Genomic DNA, 11,187 nt, shown 5'->3' on the forward strand with positions numbered 1-11,187 from the left:
GGTCTCCGGGCTGTGCAGGAGTGCGGGTCTCGAGGCGGGGAGGGAGTGGCGCCCGGAAGCGCTGGGGCTGCAAAGGTCAGGGCAGGGTTGTAACGCTCTCATCACAGAGAGGAGCTCCCACTCGCTCCTGAGGTGTGGACAGAGCTCCGTGGGGCGCGTCCAGATGTAGGCCCAGGAGTCCAGGCTCGAGGCTGGTGGGCGTGGTGCTTTCTGCCGGGTCCTGGTTACACACCCGGTTCTCAGGGCCACACCAGACTCTCCCTGTCCTTCCTGGGGAGCCCCACTGAGTAAAACGGAGGGGGAGGGGGAGTTCCGCTGCGGGTCCGTAGAAAAACTGAGGCTGACCGCCCCCCTGGACTCAATGCAGGGATGGGGGTTAGAGTGGCGGCCTCCACACTGCCCAGCAGAGAACCCCTTTGACCCAGGAGTAGCTTGGGGCGTTCCCAAGGTCCTCCCATAGCCTTGGGCAGTCTTGAACGACCTGGCTGAACGCTCCCAGGTCCAGGGCGAGAAAAAGAGGAAGAGGAGCCACACAGCTCCAGGGAGAATGTGGTTTTGTCTCCAGGGAGGCGGCTCTGGTCTGGGTGGGCCCAGGGAGGCGCTGAGCAGCTGTGGCGTGACCCTTGGGCAGAGGCTGAGGGCAGGGCCCTTGCAATTTTGAGAAAACCGAAGCAAACCTGCCCAGGAAGCAATTTCCAAGTAGCAATACAGGGCCCCACCCTGGACCCCTGAGTCAGAAGGGGGATTGGGTGGAGCCGGAGATACAAATGTAGCCTGTAGGAGTTCCGCTGGCATAACAATACCTGCAAATTAGCGGGCCCATCCAGAAAGACAAGTGGCTTGCCCAGGGCCATGCAGCTAAATGGGGCTGGGGGTCCCCACTGGCCCAGCACCCAGCAGTCCTGAGGGGTTCCCTGTGGGTGGTAGGGTTGCAGCCCCTCCCACACATGCCTTTCTGGGGATCCAGAAGAATAGGTCCCGCGAGTGCTAATGGCAGCTCCTGGGGAAATGAAGGGCTTGCCCAGGTCTGAGGGGAAGGCCTGTGAGACCACGCCTGCAAGAACTGACTGCAAGCTTCACCTCATTTAAGACACTGAGGCACCGGATGTTGTGGTTCACGCCTGTAATCCTAACACTTTGGGAGGCTGAGGCGGGTGGATTGCCTGAGCTCAGGAGTTCGAGACCAGCCTGGGCAACACGGTGCATCCCCATCTCTACTAAAAATACAAAAATTAGCTGGGCATAGTAGCACGTGCCTGTAGTCCCAGCTACTCAGGAGGCTGAGGCAGGAGAATTGAACTGCTTGAACCCGGGAAGCAGAGGTTGCAGTGAACTGAGATTGCACCACTGCACTCCAGCCTGGGCAACACAGACTCGGTCTCCAAAAAAAAAAAAAAAAAACACACTCTGAGGCCAGACGCGGTGGCTCATGTCTGTAATCCCAGGTCTTTGGAAAGCCAGAGGCGGGCAGATCACTAACAAGGTCAGGAGTTTGAGACCAGCCTGACCAACCTGGTGAAACCCCATCTCTACTAAAAATACAAAAATTAGTCAGGCGTGGTGGCATGAGCCTGTAATCCCAACTACTCAGGAGGCTGAGGCAGGAGTATCGCTTGAACCCAGGAGGCGGAGGTTGCACTGCACTGCAGCCTGGACGTCAGAGCAAGACTCCGTCTCAAAACAAAAAGACACTCTAGGCCAGGCTTGATGGCTCACACCAATAATCCCAACACTGGGAGGCCTGGGCGGAAGGATCACTTTGAGCTCAGGCGTTCCAAACCAGCATGGGCAACATGGTGAGACCACATCTCTATTAAAAATCAAAAAAATAGCTGGGCATGGTGCCATGCACCTGTAGTTTCAACTATTCAGGGAAACAGGTGGGAGGATTGCTTCAGCACAAGAGGTCAAGGCTGCAGTGAGCCCAGATTGTGTTACTGCAGTCCAGCCTGGGTGACAGTGAGAACCTGTCTCAAAAAAAAAAGTCTGGCATCAGCTCCACCCTGCTGTGTTCCCTGAGAATCTCCAAGCTGCTAAAAACGTGTTGGATGAGCCAAGCTTGCAAACATTCCCCTTCACATGCACAGCCCCCAAAGGTCAGAGTCACGGGCTGGGGCCACAGTGGGGTCTGAAACAGAGCTTAGGTGCACCCTACATGACCCTGTCGCTCCAGAAGCTTATGCCTGACGGCAAGCCCAGGTCCCGACAGCCACATCCCAGCAAACACACCAACACCCTAAGGGTGGGGGCTGTGCCTCTCTATTACTTGGGGTTACTGGACACTCGGCCCTGGAGGAAGGACGCACCTCTGGGTTGGAGCCATTTAGGGGCACCAAGCAGAATTCATTTCCCTTCCTGCTCAGGCAGTGCGCCGGGGACCAAGTGCTGTGATCCTCCTGAGCCCGGTATCAGAATAATTAATCTGAACATGCAGGCCCCAGACCTCTAATGCTTTCTAATCTGGTGCAGGGAGTATATTTTGGCTGTTTAAATCAATCTAGGGGCCGGATGCGGGGGCTTATGCCTGTAATCCCAGCACTTTGCGGGGCTGAGGCAGGAGAATTACTTGAGCTCAGGAGTTTGAGACCAGCCTGGGTAACATGACAAAACTCCATCTCTGCAAAAAATACAAAACTTAACTGGGCATGGTGGCACGCACCTGTAGTCCCAGCTTCACTGGAGGCTCAGGCAGGAGGATCACTTGGGCCCCGGAGGTCAAGGCTGCAGTGAGCTGTGATCACATGAGGCACTCTGGCCTGGGCAACAGTGAAAGCTTGTCTCCAAAATAAGTAACTCGCTCTGCGGGCATGGCAGGATTAGCCTCCTGTGTGCTGTTGGTTTAGCGCTTTTTTTTTTTTTTTTTTTTTTAGACAGAGTCTTGTTCTTGTTGCCCAGGCTAGAGTGCAATGGTGCAATCTTGGCTCACCGCAACCTCCGCCTCCCGGGTTCAGGCGATTCTCCTGCCTCAGCCTCCTGAGTAGCTGGGATTACAGGCATGTGTCACCACCTCTGGCTAATTTTGTATTTTTAGTAGAGATGGGGTTTCCCCATGTTGGTCAGGCTGGTCTGGAACTCCCGACCTCAGGTGACCCACAGGCCGCGGCCTCCCAAAGTGCTGGGATTACAGGCGTGAGCTACCCCCGCGGCCTCCCAAAATGCTGGGATTACAGGCGTGAGTTACCGCCGTGGTCTCCCAAAGTGCTGAGATCACAGGCCTGAGCTACCGCGCCGGGCCCGCCGGTTTAGCATTTCTTCAGCCCCCAGGCACCAGACCAGCACCACTTCCTAGTGGACAAGCGAAGGGGAGTGGGGAGCGTGGGTGTGTTGGGGAATGGGGACATGGGGGTGTTGGAGAGTGGGGAGCGTGGGGGTGTCGGGGAGGGGGGCATGGAGGTGTAGTGGAGGGGAGTTTGGGGGTGTGGGGAGTGTGGATGTGTAGGGGTGGGGGAGCTTGGGGTGTCGGGGAGTGGGGCGCCTGGAAGTGTAGGGGAGGGGGAGCGGGAGCGTGGGGGTGTTGGGGAGTGGGGCGGTGGATGTGTAGGGCAGGGGGCGTGGGGGTGTCGGGGAGAGGGGCGCGAGGATGTGTAGGGGGATGGAGCATGGGGGTGTGGGGGAAAGGGGCACATGGAGGTGGGGGCGTGGGGGATATCGGGGAGGGGGCACGTGGGGGTGACGGGGAGCGGGGTGTGGGGGTGTCTAGAGGAGAGCGTGGATGTCTAGGGGAGGGTGAAGAGGGTGGGTGTCGCGGAGGAGGAAGCGTAGGATGTCTCGGGGAGTGGGGAGCACGGATGTCCCAGGAGAGCAGGAAGCGGGAGGGTGTTGGGGACGGGGAAGAGGGCACGTGAGGGTGTCAGTGAGGCCGAGGCCGCGGGGGTGGGTGTTGGGGAGGGATTGGGGCCTCCCCTTCAGGTGGTCTCAGAGTGCTCGGAGGAGGCTTGGGCGAGTCGTGACGGGGCCGGAGGGAGCAGGGCGGTCTGGACCCGGCGGCAGCACGCGCTAGGTCCGGTGCCTGTCCTCAGGCCGTGGACTCGGGGGGGAGCCCGTTTCGGGGACTAGTTGGGCTCCGGGCTGTGCGTGGGGGCGGGGCTGCCAGCCTGGGAGTGAGGCGGGACTTCCCTGCCCAGCGCAACCCGGCCTGGACCCCGACGGTGGGGAATGGGGCGACGCCCGCGAGGACCACGCTGTGCGGCGTGCGGGGCGCAATTCTCGGGGCTGGGCTGCCCCAGGGGCTGGGAGGAAGGAAGCGGAGGAGCGCCCAAGTCTCCTACCCATGGCGGCGCATCAGGACGCGTCCCAGAGCTGGGGGCGGACGGAGGCTCCGAGGCGGAGGCTCTGGTGACCCCAGACCTGGGCCAGAGCAGCCTCCGCGGGCCCTGGAGGGAGGGTGGAGGCAGAGGCCTGGGCTGCAGGAGTCGGGGGGGCCTGAGCCACGGCGGTGGGGCCGCTCGCCAGGGGAGAGGGGCCACCCAAGCCGCAGCAAGGGGCTGGGGTGGGGGCCCAGGACGAGGGGCTGTCTGGCCCTGCCGTGTGAAGGTGAGGAGGGGCTGAAGGTTCAGGTGGAGGTGGTGCGGGGGAACTGGGAAACTGGCAGGAGGAGCTCTATGCAGAGCCGGGGGTGGGGGGGCTGAACCACGTGCAGAAGGTAGCTGAGACCCTGGGGCCCGGGCCCCCGGAAATTAGAGATGGAGACGTGGAAGGCTGGGTGCTGGCGTTTCACAAATCCATGCTCGTGGTTTCCTCTTTATGTAAGGGATGCTTCTGGGCCTTTTCCCTGCCTGTCGAAAGTTCTGTGTGTGTGTTTGGGGGCAGGGTGGGAGGTGAGGGTGCGCTGTGTTTTGCTCCACTTTGAGGCACCGCCCCGCCGCAGCCCGCACCCTTACGGCCTCTGCTCCCAGGTGGCAAGGCCGCCCCCACTGCGGGAGGGCTGGGTACCTGCCTCATGGGGCATCCTCGGGGCCAGCCCTGTGGCCGTAGGCATCTGGTCCTGTGCAGTGGCTTCAAATCCCCTCTCCCGGGGGTGACCCGGTCTCTCCGGAGATGAAGTGGGGAGGGGGTCTAGGCCGCCTTCCTGGCCCCCCAGCCCTCCTGGTGTTACCCCCGAGGCCACGTCCAAAGCCCCCAGCGCCCCACCCCTGCCAGCCTCCCCCTTGAGGGCCCGGTGGCCTAACTGGGTCGGCAGGGTCCGAGGAAGACCAGGGTCAGCAGCGGCGCGGTCCGTTCCCCGACCCCGTCACCTGTGACCCACCTGTTCCCCGTGAGGTCCCGCCCCAGCGCCCCCCTCCCGGGCTCCTCCCTCTTTTCTCAGCCCGGGAGGCGCGGATAGCCGGGTTGGGCGTAACCGTGGGGCGAGGCCCGCGGGTCTTTCAGATTTCGGAGAGCGGGGTGGGCGCTGAGGCAACCGCGGTCAGGACCCGGCCGGGAGTCGGGGCTGCTCCCTGGACCCCGTCTGCGCCGAAACCCCGCATGGCTTCGGACCTGCGCCTGCGCCTAACCCCGGCCGCCGGAGACGCAGTGCGGACCCCAAGCCAGTGCGCGGAAGACACCGTCCTACCCTCGGCGTGGGCGCAACGCGAGTCCGTGTGTCCCGGCGCGCGGGGAGCTGGTCCGAGGCCGGAGGGAACGCTCGCGGCGTGGCTGCCTCCCACCAAGCCACTTCGGTCCCCGCGCCCCACCCCGACGGCGCAGGCGACCCGGGGACGCCCAGGACGCGGAGACGCAAACAACTCGGGACTGAGGTTCGTGGGAGCAGCGGCCGCGCGTCGCGATGACCTTCCCGGGAGCCCGTGCTCAGTGCGTCCCCGTGAGGTTTGGGCTCCACAGTCCCCGGCGGCTCTGCCCCCGCCCTGGCCACAGTGGGGACAGCCCGGCTTGGCGGGGACGCGCCAGTCCCGCAGCCGAAGCGGAGTATCTACCCCGCCGCGCGAGGCAGTGGCTCCGGCCCTTCCAGCTCCGGATGGGGTCAGGGAGCCGCCCGCGCCCGCATGCGGAGGCTGCTGCGATGGCCCCGGGAGTGAGTCCCCCAGAGGAGCCGGAGTAGGGCTGGAAGCGGACGAGTGCCCCGAGAGGCCCCTCCCGACATTGCCGTCCCAGCGCGCCGCTCCCCGAGCCCTCCGCGTCTTTCCCGGAAAGCGTCCCTCGGTTCCTGCGCGACCGCACAGCCTGGACGCAGCGCACGCGGGCACCGGCTGAGTCCGCCCTGACTCTCCCAGCCTGAAGCCTGCTCGCCCTCGGGTGTCCGGGCTGGGCACAGGCGCCAGCGTCCCCCTGGAGAGGAGAGGTCGCCCGGCACCGCCCAGGGCAGGCCCGAGTGGGAGCGGGACCCTCCTACCTTCCAGCAGCCTCGGCCCGCGGGGTGGGGGTTGGGAGAGATGAAAGGAGGTGACCGATCCCGAACCGTCCCCTCTCCATTAACCAGGGCCCGCAGCCCCGCCCCTGCCCCAGACACCGAGGAGCCGGGGAGGTGTGAACGGTCTCCTTTGTGTCTCTGAATCGAAGGCAATTAGGCGCTGCTTATCCGGGCATTAGCCGTGTATGCAAACCGGGCTCCCGCCCCCTCCTCCCGGGCTTATAAACGCCGCCGCCCGGCGCGGCCGGAGGTGGATCCTGCGCCTGGCCAGCCCCGCCCGGCCTTCCCTCCGGCCCACCTGGCCGCCATGCGCCTCTCCTCCTCCCCACCTCGTGGCCAGCAGCAGCCCTCCAGCTTTGGCTCTGTGGACTGGCTCTCCCAGAGCAGCTGCTCAGGGTTGACCCCCACGCCCAGGCCTGCCGACGTCTCCCCGGGGAGCCTCCCTGGCCCGGGCCAGATATCCGGCGCCCGGGAGCCCCCTCAGGCCACCAGCATCAAGGAGGCCGCCACGTCCTCAGATCTGCCTGCGCGGGAGAGGACCGTGGCTGGTAGGTCCGGGCCGGGGGTCCCTTCCTTCCCAGGTGGAGATGGGAGTGGGGGAGAGGCCAGGAGCCCGGCGGCTGAACTCCCCGCGGTGCGGGACGGACGAGGTCAGGGCCGGGGACGTTACCATGAGGGCCGGCGGAGGCCTTGCCTGCGCCTCACTAGAGCGTAACTTCTCTCGAAACCAAAGCCTTGACGGGGATTTTCTCTCCTTGAGCCCCCGGTGGGCTCCTCTGCCTCCCTTGGCACCCCGTTTCTCAGCTGTGTCCCACCGCGGCCTGGTGCGGAGGGACCGTCCAAGGGGTCCCTGTCCGCACCTCTCTGCCCTGATTCCGGGCGCTCACTGAAACACAGCGCGGGCGTGGGCACCTGTGCCCCTGGTGTTCCAGCCCCGCAACCATCGGGACCCAGTTCCAGGGGTCCGACGATTTGCCAACCCCCCTCTGCCCCCAGCAAAGCCGGTGCCTGCTCAGCATCTAGGCTCAAGCCCATTCCAGGCCACCTGGAGCACAGCTGTCTTTTAAAGAGCCTGCAGGTTTGCTGTAGGGGTGGCGGTGACCCGGTGCCTGCAGAAAGTCTGAAGTTCGGTCTGTGGCCCGGAGATGCTCTGTTGTCTGCTGAGAACAAAGGTTCTCCGCGTTTGTGTTTTAGTCTTTGTGACATCGTTGCCGCTTTTAGGTTTAAGGTAGTACTTGGTCAAAAGTGGGGTTAACATTATAAGTTTTCATTTTTAAAAATTTGACTGCCGGGCGCGGTGGCTCAAGCCTGTAATCCCAGCACTTTGGGAGGCTGAGACGGGCGGATCACAAGGTCAGGAGATCGAGACCATCCTGGCTAACACGGTGAAACCCCGTCTCTACTAAAAAATACAAAAAACTAGCCGGGCGAGGTGGCGGGCGCCTGTGGTCCCAGCTACTCCGGAGGCTGAGGCAGGAGAATGGCGTAAACCCGGGAGGCGGAGCTTGCAGTGAGCTGAGATCCGGCCACTGCACTCCAGCCTGGGCGACAGAGCCAGACTCCGTCTCAAAAAAAAAAAATTTGACTGATCCTCATGGAGTAACTTTGTACTTCAGGGAAATGAAAATTTAAATATGTTCTTCCCAGCTAGCTATCCTGCCCCACCCCAAAAAAGTCAGCCATTCCTGTCCCCCAACCCCCTTCCTGATCCCAGTCCTACAGCCCTCCCCGCCACAAGGCATTTGCTTTTCCGGTCTCCCATGTGCTTTCAGGCTAACGTGAAGACAGATTTTGTAAAATACGCTTCCTTCCGCAGAAACTCCAGTGAGCATTTGGGTCAGACTTGTGTTAAATGTTGAGCTCGTTTCGCCACGTTGGCCTCCTTCCTGGGACCCAGACCACACACCACCTTGTGGGGTTGTTTAGTGCCAGCCCCCATTCCTTAACTTAGAAATTAGAAAACAGACTTGATCAAGGTGGGCCTGGGGATTAACTGAGCTGGGCTCTGCTGGCTGAGGAGCCGGAGCCCAGGACAGGGACCGAGTTCCCTGGGTGGGTCCCCAGGCCTTTGCATGTAATGGACTCTACCTTACCTGCCTGGAAGTCTGCAGAAAGGGCATCCTGGGAACCGGCTTCGGAAGGGAAGTGTGGGATGGGGCCGAACTGAGTGAGCTGAGCCAGCCGAGCGGAGGGCAGGCCCAAGCTGCTGGTAGCATTCTCCCTCCCCGAGTCACCTCTCTGAGCCCCTTTCCGCACGCACATGACCTGGAGGCTGCGGCAGGGCTGCTGGTCACTGTCAGGTGAGAAGATCTGCCCTGCCCAGCCCCCAACATGGCTGTCTTCACCTGTTACCTGTGGGCGAGGCTTGCCCCATGGGGTGGCAGGCTCAGCCAAATGCTCTTACCCTCTATGCCAGGGTTGAGTAAGGAGCCAAATACCTTGCGGGGCCCCCGTGTCCGCACAGCCTTCACCACGGAGCAGGTCCGCACCTTGGAGGGCGTCTTCCAGCACCACCAGTACCTGAGCCCTCTTGAGCGGAAGAGGCTGGCCAGGGAGATGCAGCTCTCAGAGGTCCAGGTGAGGCGGGCCGGGCTGAGGTGGGCAAGGGTGGGCCGGTGGCCTAGTCTCACCCCTGCTCTGATTTTGGTTTTCCTGCAGATAAAAACCTGGTTTCAGAATCGCCGGATGAAACACAAACGACAAATGCAAGAAGTCCCACCGAACAGCCCCTTCCTGGGGTCTCTCCACGTGCCCCCAGCTTTCCACTCACCGTCTTCTGGCCTTGCCAATGGCCTGCAGCTGCTGTGCCCTTGGGCACCCCTGCCTGGGCCCCAGGCTCTGAGGCTGCCCCCGGGCTCCTTCTGGGGTCTCTGCCAAGTGGAACAGGAGGCCCTGGCCTCTACGGGGGCTTCCTGCTGCAGGCAACCTCTGGCGCACCACCCCCCAACCACAGGAAGTGGCCTGCCTGCACCGGGACCAGCCCTGTCCACGGGGCTCTGGGGCCTGTGCGCTCTGCCGGAGACAGGGGATGCCTTTTGAGGAAGCGCCTCTGACTCTCTCCCACGCTCACGGTCTTGCGGATTGCACCTGGCTCCTACCTGGAGGACTCAGCTGTTGTGTTTACATCGTGGTGGCGCCTCTCACCCTGACCACACAAAGATTCTGGAGATTTCTGGAGAATAGATATATATGTATGTATATATCTATCTCTCTCTCTATATATATATGTATATGTGTATATATATGTATTTTTTTTTTAAGACACAGTCTCGCTCTGTCGCCCAGGCTGGAGTGCAGTGGCGTGATCTTGGCTCACTGCAACCTCCACCTTCTGGGTTCAAGCGATTCTCCAGCCTCAGCCTCCTGAGTAGCTGGGATTACAGACGCACGCCACCACGCCCAGCTAATTTTTTCTATTTTTAGTAGAAACGGGATTTCACCATGTTATCCAGGCTTGTCTTAAACTCCTGACCTCGTGATCCGCCCGCCTTGGCCTCCCAAAGTGCTGGGATTACAGGCATGAGCCACCACTCCCGGCCCTGAGAATATATTTATTAAAGCCACCTCTTCACTGAAAGTTACCGAAAGGGTCGGTTTAGGAAGTAAATGAAGGGTCAGTGAACAGAGTCAGTTGCAGAAGTGGGCTTGTCATGGGTAGGGCTTTCAGCGGACGATAAAAGGATCATTTGTTTTTTAAAAAGTGTTGGAAAAACTGGTTTTCCAGTTGGAAACAGTAAAGGTGGTAAGCTTTGTGTGTAAAAAAGAAAACCAGGAAGGATTGGAAGGGAATGCAGGTGTCGTGTTTATTACAGCCTTGTGGTTCAAGTCCCTCTTAACAAGAACTCCAAAGCTGGAAAGCAGGAGGGACAGGTGAAAATGAAGGCGGGGATGCTGGGGTCCTGCAGTGTGCTCTGGGCGGTGCGTGAGCCGGGACTGCCCACGGCCTGCTGGAGGCTGCTCTTCTCCAGCCCGGGAAGGTGGGGCAGCTGGGACCTGTGGCTGTGCCTGGACTGAAGCTGTCCCGCAGGTCCCCACCCTCCAGCACCAGCTCACCTGCCCCCTCCTCACAGCAGCCTCGGGACAAAACAGAATGACTCAAGGACAGCACTTCCTGCAGAAGGTCTGGAAGTGCCCGGAATGGGAGGCTGGGAAGCCCCTCCCGGGGAGAACTCCCCCATGGATGGACCATTCTTGGTGCAGACTCCTGACTGCATGCGTGGAAACTTAGACAAGTGAGCATCCGTCCACGTCGCCTCAGAGTGCCCAGGGGGCAGGCAGTGCAGGGCGCCCAGGCGACAGGTTCAGCCTGCAGGACTGCGACTTGTGAAACCCACCCGGGCACCCCAACAGGAGCAGAAGCGTGGTCCTGCGGCCGCGTCCACAGCGAGTTCCACTTTCCCCTTGCTCGCTTCTGCCTTGTTGGAAGTGTTTACAGCTGGATGTGATTTTATAATACAACGCCAGGTAAGAGGAGAACAGCTGCTGTGCGTCCGTCCTGGTGAGTGAGGGAAGCCTGGGCGAGGCCCTCGGAGGGCAGTGGCTGGACAGGGGTTCCTGGTGGGGCCTGGGCAGCACTGATTTGTGGATGTGGATGGGGGCACATCCGTGATAAAAGTACAAGTGCCCCTCGCCGCCCTTGGGGATTGCTCTCCGGTCCCCTGTGTGGCCCTAGGCCGCAAACCACACAGTCTTGGCCCTGAACTCCCCCGGTGAGTAAGGCCCCTGGCCCGGTGTTGTCTTGACGTCCTGTCAGCACACTGGGCCCTACAAGGTGGACAGCCCATTGGGGCAGAGCTGGGCCTGTTCAGAGCCACACCTGGACCTTCTTAGGGCCCTGGCTC

The 11,187-nt window shown here is 61.5% G+C and overlaps 1 protein-coding gene across 1 annotated transcript; it reads left to right on the top strand.

Moving 5' to 3' along the window:
* Window positions 1–6,196: 6,196 nt before the first annotated feature.
* Window positions 6,197–10,978, top strand: VENTX (VENT homeobox). The gene is made up of 3 exons (XM_025397611.1): window positions 6,197–6,894; window positions 8,763–8,923; window positions 9,005–10,978. Exons 1-3 carry the CDS (start codon window positions 6,654–6,656, stop codon window positions 9,383–9,385), a joined length of 783 nt encoding a protein of 260 aa, XP_025253396.1. The 5' UTR covers window positions 6,197–6,653; the 3' UTR covers window positions 9,386–10,978.
* Window positions 10,979–11,187: the final 209 nt, after the last annotated feature.

Source organism: Theropithecus gelada, chromosome 9, assembly GCF_003255815.1.
Source record: "Theropithecus gelada isolate Dixy chromosome 9, Tgel_1.0, whole genome shotgun sequence".
NCBI lineage: Eukaryota > Metazoa > Chordata > Mammalia > Primates > Cercopithecidae > Theropithecus > Theropithecus gelada.